Genomic DNA, 16,663 nt, shown 5'->3' with positions numbered 1-16,663 from the left:
CGCGCCGCCGCCGCGGTCTCCCCGAACTTGTCGTCAGGACGTGCGACATAGCTGGACGGCTCTGGCCGCTCGTCAGCGCCACAAAGCAGATCTCTTAAAATAAGGACGCATACCACGCGCGGGAGTGAGAACATTCCTGAGTAATTACATCTGAAGCGTTCTTTTAGGTCCACTATAAATGGGTTTACAGACGAGCGGAGGACACACACACCGAATGTCCAAAAGGCCTCAAAAGAACGATCGGCGAGGTCGAGTCGGAGCCGACCTGCCGGCGGGCGCCGGCCTCCTGCCGCCCGCCAGACAGGTCGACAGCGGAGCAGCAGCAGGAATGCCAAACATGTGTTTCAGAGGCCAAACGGAAAAACTAAAAAGGCTGCTGATTTCCCCATGTTCCCTCCCTCCCTCCCTCCCTCCCTCCCTCCCTCCTCTTCAGAAGGGGGGTCTCTCAGCCACCTGTGCATGTTCAGCATAGCAGAGCACAGGCAGCAATGCACCGGAGGAATGTCGTCCCGCGGAGCAGCCTCTCAATAAAAGAGGGACTGTGAAGAATTTCGCTTTTGCAAACACACACACACACACACACACAGGATAACATATTACTGTACATGTGTTCCACGTGACCCGCTGTCAGAGGCTTCGCGGAGGGCCAACCGCAGCTGCTCGTCAAACCCTAATCTGGGGCAATTTTCCAGCGTTTTTATGCTGATTCGGGGCAGATCGGAAGCGCTGGCCCGAGAGCCCCCAGAGTGGTCTCAGTGGCTTCACGGGGGGGGGGGGGGGGCTCAGGAATCTGCAGCGAGGGCCCGAAGCTGACGGAGTGAAAGCCACAAAGTCCAATCAGCTGGAGAGGTCAGCAGAACACGTGCGGGTTGACCCACGGGCCGCGTGGTGTGTGTAACCCCCCCCCCCTCTCAAACACCAACCGGCCCTTTCCCTCCGTCTCCATGACATTTGGGGTCGGCATTGCGGGGGAGAGAGAATCAGTGTGTGTGGAGGGAGAGAGTGTTTGGATGCATGTCGTTCGTGGGTGTGTTGGAGCACGCAGGGAATGTTTGGGAGTGCGGCTGCTGATCACACGGTGAGTCTGGTACGGCCACAGATACCCCCCCCCACCCCACACACACACCTTTCATCTAATTCCAGGGTCGGTTAATTATGATTTTTTTCTTTTTTAACGGCCTCTTCGTGGAATTGTCATGGTCCCCATTTCTGGAGGCTCGCCCCCCCGACACCAACTCATTGCTCATCGTAAACAAAGACAAAGGAATATCAGATCCCCCACAATGCCCCACGGATAAGATCAGGGACGGGGCCTGCAGGTTCAAGCTGTGGTTTGATGCCAACACGGAGAGGATAGACTGTGCAATGTTACGCCGTTTGGGCCGCCCGGCGCCTCTAACTCACTTTACCCAGCAGCCTGCACGCCGGAATGATTCCTCGAAGCCATATTTCCTGGAAATGTTCCTTTGGTTGTTCAATCTCTTTTAAAGCCGCGACATGTAATTGGTTTGTTGTGTTGGCCTGTTTGAATAAGGATACGCCAGAGGGCTTTGACTGGAGCCGTTAGGACTCCACCAGTTGGGGGTCAGAGGTAGGGTTGGGTACCGATGGTGACAAGAGCAGCCTGAACTCAGATTAGTACCGTAACGTTGATTTCAAGTCTTGCATTCATAGAAGTAGGCCAACAAATAATAAATTAGCCATTCTAACCATGTTTAAGGTAGCGAGTAGCTCACGCTAGCTCGTAGCTAGCGTGAGTTACTTGCGAGTAGCTATGTATAATATATATAAATGTATAATATATATGTATATATATATATGTGTGTGTGTGTAAGTATATGTATAAATATATATATTTATATATACGTATGTGTATATAGCTCGTAGTTCGCGAGAACAGCTTTTACAGGGAATATGGCCGAAGAGGTTTTTAATGTCGTCATTGTCAATCGGTTCTGGCACCAATTAGGCCCCAGTATCGTTTAAAAAGTACCGGTTTATGACCGGTATCGTAAAAAACCCAAATGATACCCATCCCTAGTCGGCAAAAACCTAACCTACAAAGCTTGTTTTGAATCCCCCCCCCCCCACACAAAAAATATCATAATCAATATCCACTTCATTATCATTGTTAAGTCCAGTCGATGAAAATGAGCAGAGGTGAAAATGAGCAGAGGTGAAAGGTCGCGGATGATCGATGGTTGTACTGATGAAGAAGTCCTTGAGGTCAAATTCACAGAAAACTGTCATCACAAAGACACGTGACCTCCCGGCTTGTTCTCTCCACTTCAGTGACCATGACAACGGCCACTTGAGGCCCCCCTCAATCATAGTCAGTGACACACACACACACACACGTTGGCTCTGGAACTAGTAACCCTCCAGTCAATGGATCCCCTCTTAGTGTGTTTTTGCAGCAAAAAAATTTATTTAAAAATTGATTCACGAAAAAAAAAAAAAACACACCGCATATTACTCAATAACAACTAATGATTCATTGGCACCGTCTTGACCCAGCCCCAAACTATTCCGGGGACCCGATATGAAAGCCCGCAATTAATCTCATTGCGTTTTGAGGCTTTGGCGTCTGCTTAAAAAACTAAATTGAGGGGCCTCAAATTGTGCAGCCATGCCAGAACGCACTTTCTATTTTTGCTCCCCAAACTGTATTCCGCCTCAGAGGAACGAGATGAGCCGTGCCCCTCTAATTAAGTGGCTGTAAAAACCCTGCGGAGCTCCAGGGTGGGGGGTGAGGGTGGGGAGGGGTCTCCAGGCAATGAGCTCCGTCGGCCATGATGAACGTGACCTTTCACCTCTGCGTAAGTGTCGGGTCGAGGGGCACAATAGCAGCGATTGTCTTGCTCAGAGGCTCCTCAGTGGGGTGATAGTAGGAAAATAAGCCACCGGGCGACTCCTGGTCTGTTATTACATTCCCACGGAGCAATAATCAAATGCTGAGACATATAAATCAGGTTTGATTTGCAGGATCGAGCCGGGCCCTCTGCAGCGCGTGTCACGCTGCTCACACACTCTGTTATTACCTGTGTGAAATATCGCCTCGTGACTCCTCTGCGGTCTAATCACGAGCCGCTGCTTTCTGGACTTTCCCGGCCTCCTTTGTTTCCAGGCCACTGCGGCGCCAAATAACAGAGCAGCAATGCGCAGCCGCCACACCTGGGCCCCCCGCTTCCTTCCTGCCCTCCCCGGGAATTCTTCACTTTCACCACCTGCAAAGGGGCAGTAGAGAGGGGGGAGGGGGAGGAGGGGATACTCTATTACACCTTTTCCTTCCTCTTTTTTTGGCTCGGCGGTGCAGTTTTTATTCCCCCCCCCGAGCGCCATTAGAGCAACCTGTCCGGGCTCGTGTGGAGGTGAACATCCTCTTTTACTGCGCTTCATAAAAGAGACAAGTGGACATGTGTGTGTGTGTGTGTGTGTGTGTGTGTGCATATGAACCGAGAAAGACAGAACACTGATGAACAGCCTTATTTAAAGATGTCACGGTGTCACTACTCTGACGGCGTTTCTCAATTCAAAGTACACGACTACAGACTTGTGTTCTTTTGGAGTCTGGTCTTGGGAGTCCAGACTCCGGAGGACGGGACAACGGGAGGACGGTCTTTCTGCGATTGGAACAGCGGCTGACTTGATGACGTCACCACATCAGCTGTTCTTGCTCCTGGATTTACTCTAATTATTCACTGTAAATTATTTTTTGCAGTCAAATAAACAAAACATCCTAAAATGACGTTCCGTGACTCAACAACAGTAGTATTTATAAAAAGTCATCTGTCAGTTGTTTATTTTCTCCTCCGCTATTGTTTCCGGTTGCTGGTGAAATGCATTCTGGGATATCTGCTGGCCAGAGTACGCACAAGTCTCCTCTGATGCATCCTCCGGAAAGTGGGAGGATCAAGTCACATCCGGGCATTTTGACCGTGCTTTGCGAGAAGCGAACTTTGAATTGGAACATGTACCCGGGCTGAGACTGATGACGTTTCACGAATCCACGAGAACACAAGTAGAAGAAAGTACGCACAAGTACGCTGATTGAGAAACGCCGTGTGACTCACCTTTAAGTTACTCTGCAGAATGAAGCCACGTCACAGAAACCACGAGACTACAGGCACAGGTTCAACAATGTTGTGTTGCTAGCGCCCTCTGCTGGCTACACATTGAACTGAAGATATAGACATACAGGACTGTCTCAGAAAATTAGAATATTGTGATGAAGTTCTTTATTTTCTGTAATGCAATTAAAAAAACAAAAATGTCATGCATTCTGGATTCATTACAAATCAACTGAAATATTGCAAGCCTTTTATTCTGATTTATTGCTGATTATGGTTTACAGCTTAAGAAAACTCAAATATCCTATCTCTAAATATTAGAATATCATGAAAAAGTATACTAGTAGGGTATTAAACAAATCACTTGAATTGTCTAATTAACTCGAAACACCTGCAAGGGTTTCCTGAGCCTTGACAAACACTCAGCTGTTATAAATCTTTTTTTTTACTTGGTCTGAGGAAATATTAACATTTTATGAGATAGGATTTTAGAGTTTTCTTAAGCTGTAAACCATAATCAGCAATATTAAAAGAATAAAAGGCTTGCAATATTTCAGTTGATTTGTAATGAATCCAGAATGCATGACATTTTTGTTTTTTAAATTGCATTACAGAAAATAAAGAACTTTATCACAATATTCTAATTTTCTGAGACAGTCCTGTATATATACACAGATAAACATATTTCTACATATATATACATATATACACGTATTTACAAATAATATATGTATGTGTATATATATATATACACATACAAATATTTACACATAAATGTATATACATATTTTTTATTCATATCTCAAATCTTTAATCTTGATATATATGTATACATACTTATATATATACACACACATGTAATATACATATATATACACATATATATATATACACACATATATATACATATTTCTACATATATACACATAAACATATATATACAAATAATATATGTATATATATATACACATACCAATATTTACACATAAATGTATATACATATATATTATACATATCTCAAATCTTTAATCTTGATATATATGTATACATACTTATATATATATACACACATGTAATATACATATACAGTGCATCCGGAAAGTATTCACAGCTCTTCACCTTTTCCACATTTTGTTATGTTACAGCCTTATTCCAAAATGGATTAAATTCATTATTTTCCTCAACATTCTACACACAACAACCCATAATGACAAAGTGAAAACTGTTTTTTGCAATTTTTTTCAAATCTGTTAAAAATAAAGAACGAAAACATAACATGTACATAAGTATTCACAGCCTTTGCCATGACACTCAACATGTAGCTCAGGTGCATCCTGTTTCCACTGATCATCCTTGAGATGTTTGATTGGAGTCCACCTGTGCTAAATTCAGTTGATTGGACATGTTTGAGAAAGGCACACACCTGTCTATATAAGGTATCACAGTTGACAGTGCATATCAGAGCATAAACTAAGCCATGAAGTTCAAGGAATTATCTATAGACCTCCGAGACAGAATTGTATCAAGGCACAGATCTGGCGAAGGGTACAGAAAGATTTCTGCAGCATTGAAAGTCCCAATGAGCACAGTGGCCTCCATCATCCGGACATGGAAGAAGTTTGGAACCACCAGGACTCTTCCTAGAGTCGCCCAGCCAGACTGAGCGATCGGGGGAGAAGGGCCTTAGTCAGGGAGGTGACCAGGAACCCGTTGGTCACTCTGACAGAGCTCCAGCGTTGTTCTATGAAGAGAGGAGAACCTTCCAGAAGGACAACCATCTCTGCAGCACTCCACAAATCAGGCCTGTTTGGTAGTGGCCAGACGGAAGCCACTCCTCAGTAAAAAGCACATGACAGCCCGCCTAGAGTTTGCAAAAAAGCACCTGAAGGACTCTCAGACCATGAGAAACAAAATTCTCTGGTCTGATGAAACAAAGATTGAACTCTTTGGCCTGAATGCCAAGCATCATGTCTGGAGGAAACCAGGCACTGCTCATCACCTGGCCAATACATCCCTACAGTGAAGCACGGTGGTGGCAGCATCATGCTGTGGGGATGTTTTTCAGCGGGAGGAACTGGGAGACTAGTCAGGATTGAGGGAAAGATGAATGCAGCAATGTACAGAGACATCCTCGATGAAAACATGCTCCAAAGCGCTCTGGACCTCAGACTGGGGTGACAGTTCATCTTCCAACAGGACAACGCCCCGAAGCACACAGCCAAGATAACAAAGGAGTGGCTTCGGGACGACTCTGTGAATGTCCTTGAGTGGCCCAGCCAGAGCCCGGACTTGAACCCGATTGAACATCTCTGGAGAGATCTGAAAATGGCTGTGCACCAACGCTCCCCATCCAACCTGATGGAACTTGAGAGGTTCTGCAAAGAAGAATGGGAGAAACTGCCCAGAAATAGGTGTGCCACGCTTGTGGAATCATACCCAAGAAGACTTGAGGCTGTAATTGCTGCCAAAGGTGCTTCAACAAAGTATTGAGCAAAGGCTGTGAATACTTATGTACATGTTATGTTTTCGTTCTTTATTTTTAATAAATGTGCAAAAATTTGCAAAAAACAGTTTTCACTTTGTCATTATGGGTTTTTGTGTGTAGAATGTTGAGGAAAATAATGAATTTAATCCATTTTGGAATAAGGCTGTAACATAACAATGTGGAATAAATGAAGCGCTGTGAATACTTTCCGGATGCACTGTATATACACACATAAATATATATATATACAGGACTGTCTCAGAAAATTAGAATATTGTGATAAAGTTCTTTATTTTCTGTAATGCAATTAAAAAAACAAAAATGTCATGCATTCTGGATTCATTACAAATCAACTGAAATATTGCAAGCCTTTTATTCTTTTAATATTGCTGATTATGGCTTACAGCTTAAGAAAACTCTAAAATCCTATCTCATAAAATTTTAATATTTCCTCAGACCAAGTAAAAAAAAAGATTTATAACAGCTGAGTGTTTGTCAAGGCTCAGGAAACCCTTGCAGGTGTTTCGAGTTAATTAGACAATTCAAGTGATTTGTTTAATACCCTACTAGTATACTTTTTCATGATATTCTAATATTTAGAGATAGGATATTTGAGTTTTCTTAAGCTGTAAGCCATAATCAGCAATATTAAAAGAATAAAAGGCTTGCAATATTTCAGTTGATTTGTAATGAATCCAGAATGCATGACATTTTTGTTTTTTTAATTGCATTACAGAAAATAAAGAACTTCATCACAATATTCTAATTTTCTGAGACAGTCCTGTATATACATAAACACATATTTTTAAAAACTTTTTATTATTTATTACTGACCTCTGGGCAGTCGTATCTTGGTCTATTTACTTTTTTTGCATCACGTACTTTAGCCGCAGACGCAGCGGCCGAGTGACGGAGAAGTTGAGAGGCGAGACCCAAACGTGATGTGTGATAACGATACAAAAAGATGCACGGAACAATTAAAACGCTCGTGTGTCAGACGGAAAGGCCCTCACTGGCCACCGTGACGCTACACAATGTCTCACAGGAACTACTGTAAGATGTTATTAACCCGTAGTTAATGCTGTCAGAGTGGAATGATATTATACATTTATTAAAGAAATTCTAATAAAATATTTTTTTTTAAACAACAAAGCCACTGAAGAGGAAACAGCAGTCTGTTGTAGGTTGAGGTCTGCTAACCAACAGTGTCACGTGTTATGTCTCATTATTGACAACTTCTCCAGTGAGCATGCTTATTCCCCTTTGGTTACGTAAGTACATGTTTCATTTGGTTTTATTTACAGAGCACATCGAACAATCCATTGTCAAATATACAAATAAACTGTTCACATGTGGCACGTTATACACAGAGGCAGAGTATTGTATGAGATAAGTATGAGGTACAGAGAATAGATAACAAGGATAACAAATACGTGTACATAACCAATGGAAGAACAGCATCTGAGCTGCATCGAGGCCGGAGGTCGCTCTGGAGGTCAAACGGCTGCGCAGCACAAAGAAAGTTGAAGGAAAACACTTTTCTGGTGTCGGCCGGCGCGATGAGCAGCGTTAGCCGGGTTGATAAATCGTATATAGTGAATAGTGAATGCCACCGAGGTGTGTGTGTGTATGTCAAATCCTAACTGTATTTGTGCAATTCAAACACTGAGCGCTTTTCTTTCTTTAAAGAACTTTAAAAAACAAGAACACGGTTGCAGCAGTCCTCCGTATAGCAGCCTGTGCACTTTGAAATATAAATGTAAATGAAATGTACAAAATCAAGGATACCGATATATCTTCTTGATACTGAAGCACCACGGTGCTGTTAATGGCCACGAACCCCCCCCCCCCAAAAAAAAGAGGGACAAAAATAAAGTTTGGCAACATTGAGTGGAACGCCACTCGCACCACCTCCTACGCAAAGTACTGATTTGTTTTTAACCAACTCATGTCAAATCAATATATATTAGGGTTTCATTAATATATTTTCCTATGGTTTCTCTCATTGCAACACACACACATACACACATACACACACACACACACACACACAATGGTCATATTCACATACATCTTAAGTAGAGAGATTCTTTAACAGGTTCAGAGATGCCACTTACATGCTGTGCATGTACAAAAAGTCTGTGGTTTAAAAAAATAAAACATTTACATTGCATAGATGAAATAGGATAATCCTGTCTGAGATTAAGCCCGTCCTTAAATCTAAATCATACAGGGGGGACCGAGGCGTGTCTCCATTGGCTACGACGTTACAGGATGTTAATAGCTTAAATGAAGTCTGGTTAAATATTACAAAATAAAGATAACATGCGACACGGTGTGGCTTTCCTTGAGCCTCTGATTCATGCGTCTTGTTCTTAAAACATGTTAAAAAGAATATATCTAACGGTCTGAGACATTGTATTATTATAGTTGTGTTGCTTTCTTTCTTTCTTTAGTTCATTTTACAGGACAGAACAATAACATATTTACACGTTTCTAATGAAAGATGTAATTAAATGTCCCGTAAAACATCCAGTTGACATCCACGGATGACACCGCCGTCTCCGGTCCTTACGCCGAGTCCTTTGTTCAGTCTTTACTCCTCCTTTAAAGTCCGGCCGAGCCACGCCTACTTACTCTTCTGCGAGCCAATCATCACCTTGGAGACAAAATTGACGATGGCGCTCGCCGGCTGCTCGGGGTCGTGCTCCGCAAACAGGTGGCACACGTTGTCCGTGGAGGTGCCCGTTTTCCTCGCCACGAAGCCGAAGATCCTGCGGAGGGTGGAGGGGAAAAAACATCCGTCAGGGTTCAGTGGCGCTCCGCTCGCACCCCCGTGAAACAGAGACTCCTCGTTTACTTACTTTGCTGAAGGGCAGCCATCTGTTTTCCACCTGTGAGCACGTGAAAGGAGGATGGTTATTGGCTTTGAAGAACTGTAAACTCTCATCGAACGTTCAACATCAGCAGTGAACATGACGGAAACCGTCACATGACGCCAACACTCACTTCCTGTCCTGAGGGTCCAGTGCACAGAATATGACGGTGTTGACGTTGTAATGCCTCCTGAAGAACAGTCTGGAAGGAGATAAAGAGGAATTGATTATTGTGAAGGGAAGAAAACAACAATCTCTGTGTGATTGTGTGAGATTGTGGTACCCACTTCCTCTGGTTGTCGGTGAGGGTGATCCCCTGGGAGGACACCTTGAAGTGGACGACAGTGGAGGACGGGGGAGGGTCGGAGCTCAGAGACATGCTGGTGGCTTTCTGCACCGCCTGGACGCCGGTCAGCGACTCCATCTCCACGGAGCCCAGGTACCACACGTTGCAGGCTGCGGGGGACACGCCGGGCAGGTTACCACCACAACGGGACAGGGCGTGCGTTTGCCGTCGGGTGTTTTACGACCGCCGGCTTTGTCGCCATGTCTATTCGCGGCGGATTACCTGCGCCCTGTTTTAGCAGCTCGGCCGCGGAGTTGGTGACCGACTGTGAGGTCGTCTCCACAACGTCTTCCAGAGGATCTGCCAACCAGAAATAACACACACACACAAAAAGCTCAGCAGACATATGGGAAGCCACGGGCACTAGATCATGTTTATTTTCTCTCTGCACCGTTACATGAGGTGTGTGACTGCGTGTGTGTGTGTGTGTGTGTGTGTTGAGTTTTTACCTCGGTCAGGTATGATGAGTTTGCAGGGCAGGGCCAAGGGGGTGATTGAATGTTGGCAGACCAGCGCGGTCAGGCTCCCTGCAACACAACAAGATATCAGATCCATGGTTCAGGGACGCCTCCTGGCTGAGGGCGCCACATGCAGCCGGCGCACTGAGCATGATGACAACTTTACGATTGACTTTTTTATGTCTTTTGTGCTTTTAGGTTTGTCAGAAGTCCATTTTACTAATATATTTTGGAAAAGGGGAATATGAACTGGAATATTACACTCAGCCGACCGGTCACAGTGTAAAGCCCTTGATGTGACCCCCGAGGTGACCTCAGGGGGCCCGAGGGTACTACAGCTAGCCAAAATAACAACTCCACTGTTGTGCTTCAAGAGGATGGAGCGTCACGTCTTACATTGTGGAGAAATAGAAGTTTGAATAATTTAATTCTTTTATTCCTTTGGGGACTAAACTATTTCAAAAGTAAATATATTTAGTGTCTGAATTATATATATTATTCGATCTCTGTTAATAATTGTCATTATTGACAGGAAAGAAGAAAAGCATCAACAATACAGGTGACTTAAACATTTTAACAAAAGAGTATTGGATATCAACAAAAAAAAGAGTAAAGGAACATATGATGCAAATATATTACCAAGAAACACTTTTTTTTTTTTTTTTAACCACACAATAACAGGTCAGCTGCAGACCAGCAGCGTGTGTGTTTGTGTGTGTGTGTGTGTGTGTGTGTTTGTGTGAAGGCCTCCACCTCATGCAGTGTAGCCACACAGCCAGGAGGGGTCCCTGTTGTCCCCCAGCTGTGAAAGGAGAACTTTCCCTGCAGTCGGTACTCACCAAAGTAGGGCTCATTGGGGCAACCCTTCAACCGCACGCCCTTCTGCGAACACTCGATCAGGAAGTGGCGCACCAGTTCATTGGCCAGATCGCCTCCTGCTCGCAGATACAGAAAGAGATACGACGGATGATTAATTCCTCTCAACACGCGGCCTGTTGGAGCAAAACTGTCCTCCGCCGTACACCCTAGGTTTACCCTGACCTAAATAACAGCCCCGGGCGTTTATCTCGGTGCAGCGTGTAATTTCCCGGCCTCCCAGAGTAACCCAAAACATGTTAAATCGCTACATTCAAGTCTCTCCGGAGATTAATGGGATTAGGATTCGACAGAAGCGCCGGGCGAGGGTGCAGGAGGAGCCTATGTGAGGAATGTCTCGACACAAAGGCTCGGAGAAAGGCAGCCCCCCCCCCCCCCCCTCCTTAAGGTGGGTTGGGTTTCACACTTCTGAGGAGGCCACAATGCCCGAAGCTGAGCGCGTGGAGAAGGGCCGTGTCACGACGTCGCCGCACAGGTGCCTGTTGGGACTGCGTAGGTGGTGAAGGCAAACAAAAGGACAGGTGTGAGTGGGCGGTTTAATCAACGGGGGGGGGGGGGGCGGAGCGGGAAGGGCATCCTCGATGAGGACAGTAAAGGGTCCAGCTCGTTTCTGATGCACGCACAGTGTGTGAGATTCAATGTCAGCCTCTTGTCTTCATCTTGAAAACTTGGCCCAGGGAACGTTTGGCTTTGGTTTTACTTTCATATCGGAATCCGTCCCCGTTTACCTGAAGACGCCAAACAAACACAGCAGGGTGTAAATAACCGAGCGGCCCGGTCCCTGGACGTTACATCCGGGTCAGCCTGCTTCCCAGGAGGAGGCTCGAGGATCAGAGACCGCTCATGGACCCGGCACATCTTTTGTCCGGGGATGAAACATTAGCTCAACAACATACCATCGGGGGTGGAGGGTGTAACCGTAGACGGCTTTGTGTGATGTTCGATTCCCAGGGAATCGGTATCCACCGGAGCAATCTGAGACCGGATGCCTTCTCCATGAAGAGACCCCTAACTTCTTGTTTTACGTCTTTATGCAGATATTCTGGAAATGTCCTCAGCGTCCAGTCTTCATGCCGAGCTCGGCTAACCACACCCCTCTACGCTTAACGCTGGTTTCAACCTTCATTCAAATACGTGCGTTTGTTTTCCCAGAAATGTGACAACACACTATTTCAAAGAGCAATAAGTGAAGAAACGAGACGCAAACAATGAACCGTGAGTCTTATTTTCGATCGTCCACATCTCCCGTACCTTTCTTGGTCTGCTGGAGGACTGAGGGCGGGGGGGTAGCCACCTTCATAGCCAGCCCGTAGGCGCCCCTGAAGGAGTGGCTGTCCCGCACGATGAAGCAACCGGGCTCCTTGTCCTTCAGGACCAAGATGGCTGCGTGAAGAGAAACATGAGTGTGAGGCGGGCTCTTGAGCTTCTTCTCTTCATTTGGCCCAGAAGCGGCCTCTGGCAGCGTACCTTGATCCCTTGAGATATCCGGCTTGTACCAGAACTTTGATGTGTCCTGCACAAATTTGACAGTAACTTGCTTACTCGCCAGAACATCTGGAAAACAGAATGATTGAGGGACAATAATCAGCTTCACTGAGTGTGTGTTTGGGTTTATTCAGGGTATCAGCATCTCGAGGGGGCCACGGCTCACCTGGGAGGGCTGTGCCCAGCGTCTGGGCCGAGAGGTCGGGCAACACGTTGGGGAAGGGGATGCTCAGGGAGCTCCCGCTGTGGGGACTGGAGAACCCGCTGAGGGCCGGGGACGCCGTGCCCAGCGAATGCTCCCCATCGGACGCCCTCTTCTTCTCGGGCAGAAGCGGCGGCTGCACCATCTGGATCTGGGGCAGCTGTGCCTGACTCCGCCCATCCACGGAGGTCAAAAGTTCCCGGTCCACGCCTCCGTTTCCCAGCAGATTGGCGGCGGCGTTGGGACAGTCGGCGAGACCCGAGTCGTCCTGCTCCTCGAAGCTTTGAGCCGGACTGCGGCTGAGAGCGTAGCGAGCCATCCGGTTCAGCTGGCTGCTTCGGGGGGAGCTGTGGGCGTTGGGGGCCGGGTGGATGTGCGGGTGGTGCGAGGGAGGAGAGCGGTGGCCGTAGTCCGTCGACGTGGAGCGCGGCGGCGGTTGTCGGGTCGAGGGATAGCTGCTCAGAGACGTGTGGCGGGTCAGGACGGGGTGCTCGGGCCAGGACTGGCTCGTGGAGGAACTTGGAAATAAATTACAAACATTCAGTAAATTAACAAAAGTTGAGTTTGTAATGTAGAAGGAAAAATAGATTCAACTACAAATTGCAGGAAAATCTGCCAAAATAAAATGCTAATTAATGCACGTTTCCATAGATGGGCAAATAGCAATATGGGTCATCAAAACAATTGAGGAAGAAGATAACTAAGAGGAAGAGCGCCGGACAAATCTCAAACTAAAACATGTCAAATGTTTATGCCGTCTCGTCCTTGTCGGGTGAACTTTGAGTCAGTTTGTTTTTATTAATACACAAACTGTTCCACCTCAGCCTCGTGTAAGAAATTGCAATATTTTGACTTTATTTGTTTTCTGGCGTTTGCACTGGTCCTCAAACGGGGAGAGAATGTGCAACATTGTTTATTATTTATTCATTGTTTAGCAATTCATGCAAAAGTGCTGCAAGTTTATTTTGGAAATTCTTTCCCTCCAGCAATGAGGTTCTGCATAGAACCGCTCTGTACCTGTCGGTCCACTGGTGGGTCCCGACCACAGCGGCAGAGTGCGAGGCGCTCAGCGCCCGGTGGCCGTTGACGGAGGAGTCCGGCAAACCGCCGGCTCCAACGTGACCGATGATCTCCGAGTATCCTCGGGGTTCTGGGTGAGAACAAGAAAACCAATCAGGAACCCGAATTCAAGCACATGGCCGGACCACGTTCACACGGCTCAAGATCTGGTTTTGCTTTTTTTAAATAATGCTGAAAAACAAACGAACGAGCTGAGGCGAAGACCGACTGTGCGATCAGCCCACCAGTCCCTTGGGGGGAGCTCTGGGTCCATTCCAGGAACAAAAAAAATCAATACTGGAGTTTAAATAACATTTTCTCCAGCCATCAATCTACATGAAACCACTCGCCAATCACAACCCACGAGGCGACAAACCACTCCGCTGCAGCTAGAAATGAAAAGCCCTCCGACATGATTACCTAAAAAGCTTTGATCTCAATCAGCAGAGCCACTCCCTCTCAAAGCTCACGTTACAACTCGACTTCTCGTCCCCATTTCCTTTCGGTGGGAGAAGAAAAGTTACGTCTCTGTTTCGGGGGGGCACAACCTTTAGTCAAGCTGCAGATCGATGGAAACAAGTCCATCAGGGTCGACGGTTTCAGTGTGGCCGTTGTTCCTGACACCAATCCCAAAACGCTGGCTTTAAAAAAGTGCTCAACACAAGATGGGGTGTATTTCTATTTCCTCTCACGGCTGAGCTGGCAGGTTGGGGGGAAGCCGGGTTAAGGTGTCAGCTGTGAGCGCCTTGCAGACATTTTATTTCAATTATTTAGATTGAATTTTGATTATTTAAACGTCTTCGGGGTGCAACCTATACTTCAGTTTGCTCTGCTACTTCTTTGATCAACGAAATGCAAAAGAAAAATTCGAAACATAAAAGGATTTTGGGGGATTTCCATCAAAGTCCACAAATGCTGACGCTGTAAAGTGCTTTGAACTCCTCCCACTTCTGACATCTCACAGCCCGCAGATAAACACCACCGAAAACTACCTCATCCATACGAAAAGAAAACAAAAGAAGCTCAGTTTGAATCATGAGATCAACACTGTTATGTCTAAAAACATCTTTTTTTATAAATCCCTTCAGACGGTGACCACATCGACATTCTCCCCAAAAAACCCGAACATGAAGCCCACAGACTGTTGGAATCTCCCTACGATTTCATTTATGAGACGTCTTTGTTTTGGGCCTCAAGTCTCGAAAAAAAACACAAAAATTCCACACACAACAATGCCACACACGCAACAATGACACGATTATGAGGGTAAGAGCGAGAGGGACCCGGCACCGAGAGTGGATCAACCCACGCGGTCCCACAGCGAACATCAAAGAAGACTTTTAGCAATTAGCTCCCACTCGCCATCTTTAATTGGAACAACGGAAAGTTCCTGTAAAAGAAAACCTTCTTCACGCGTCAACAACTCAAGTGCCTCAAATCCATCCGCTGAGAAAAAGGTCAACAGAGACGTTCTTAAAGATCACAATGGAGGGAAATTTCTGCATTTTAAATACACACCGACATGCTTTGCACTGAAAGCACAAAAGGAACTTTTTAATGAACAGGGTTCTTACACATTTGGACCCATGGATTTCCAGGACTTTTCCATGACTTTAAACCAAATTTCCATGACCAAACTGAAATCTCGGTATAAACATGAAACATTTAGAAAATGTTGCGTATTGAGAGCGTAAGCCGGCTTATATTTTGAGCGTCTTTCTTTAAAAAATATATTAATTATTTCAAACTCGGCGTAAATGAACATGTGAATATAACAACATTTCCATGACTTTTTCAAAACTTTTGTGATTTAACTTTTTTCCATGACTTTTCCAGGCCTGGAAATGACCATTTTAAAATTCCATGACTTTTCCAGGTTTTCCATGACCGTACGAACCCTGAATGAAACCTAAAGAGAGAAAAGGCCGCTCGCGAGTACCCGCAAACTCTTCGGGGTCGCTTACCATACGGTGTGGGTGGGGAGATGGGGAAGCCGGGAGTGGGCGGAGTCATGTCGCTCCCAGCCTCCACCCCGCTGTCCATCTCGGGGCCCTGGGCCCTGTAGTCCGCGCTGTCGGTTCTGTACAGCAGGGGGTGCTGTAGCAAACGACACACACACACACACATGTAACCCACCTTACGGGACGGGGGGATGAGTGAGGGTGGGGAGGTCGACGGGTTACTGCACCTGTGACGGTGGCGCGCAGGGCGAGTACGTCCGCTGGGCCCGGTACTCCTCCGCCCCGCCCCACCCCGAGTTGCAGAAGCCCGACCGGTCCGAGGCGTCGCCTCCTTGGCGACACGGCGTCCGCGTGACGCCCACCAGCCCGTCGCTGGACTGGACAGCTGCACACACACACACACACACACACACAGGTGGAGAGCAGCAGCCACATCGTTAATATACTCACAGGTATACCGGCATCGCCGATTCCAGGGAAGCGAAGCACAGACGAAACAAAACGTGGAGAAGAAGAGAACGGCGCCTTGACCTTTGGTAACCTCTAGTCGAGAGAATATTGAATGGCGACGGCTACTCTCCGTTTGCAGATGATGACGTTTGAATTGATCCGCGGGGGCACTTCCTCTCACCGTGTTTTGAGAGGACAGCTGAGGAATGCCAAGGGGTCTGGCTGGTGGGCTGGAGGGAGTGTGTGTGTGTGTGTGTGTGTGTGTGTGTAGGTGGGGGTGGGGTGGGGTTCAATGTTGTAACTGCTGTGAAGAGTGTTGCCACTCAGCACCAGGGTGTTAATTTGAAGCCCTCCCAGCGAGCGGCGACCTCTCGGCCCTAAAGAATGCTAACGGC

General features: G+C 46.4%; 1 protein-coding gene across 1 annotated transcript in view; it reads right to left on the bottom strand.

The window, feature by feature from the left end:
- Positions 1-7,833: 7,833 nt before the first annotated feature.
- Positions 7,834-16,663, bottom strand: part of LOC130197933 (tensin-3-like) — a 30,712-nt gene continuing 21,882 nt past the window's right edge. The window contains exons 14-26 of the mRNA XM_056420919.1: positions 16,046-16,203; positions 15,822-15,954; positions 13,816-13,948; positions 12,763-13,316; positions 12,579-12,665; positions 12,363-12,494; positions 11,075-11,170; positions 10,227-10,304; positions 10,000-10,077; positions 9,719-9,887; positions 9,565-9,633; positions 9,420-9,449; positions 7,834-9,329 (exon numbers count right to left, since the gene is read on the bottom strand). Of these exons, the coding sequence (XP_056276894.1) occupies positions 9,185-9,329; positions 9,420-9,449; positions 9,565-9,633; positions 9,719-9,887; positions 10,000-10,077; positions 10,227-10,304; positions 11,075-11,170; positions 12,363-12,494; positions 12,579-12,665; positions 12,763-13,316; positions 13,816-13,948; positions 15,822-15,954; positions 16,046-16,203 (1,862 nt within the window). The 3' untranslated portion in view covers positions 7,834-9,184. The remainder of the gene's footprint in view (positions 9,330-9,419; positions 9,450-9,564; positions 9,634-9,718; positions 9,888-9,999; positions 10,078-10,226; positions 10,305-11,074; positions 11,171-12,362; positions 12,495-12,578; positions 12,666-12,762; positions 13,317-13,815; positions 13,949-15,821; positions 15,955-16,045; positions 16,204-16,663) is intronic.

Source organism: Pseudoliparis swirei, chromosome 8, assembly GCF_029220125.1.
Source record: "Pseudoliparis swirei isolate HS2019 ecotype Mariana Trench chromosome 8, NWPU_hadal_v1, whole genome shotgun sequence".
NCBI classification, from domain to species: Eukaryota; Metazoa; Chordata; class Actinopteri; order Perciformes; family Liparidae; genus Pseudoliparis; species Pseudoliparis swirei.
Note: the sequence above shows the minus strand (reverse complement) of the source record. Positions and strands in the feature narration are given on the sequence as shown.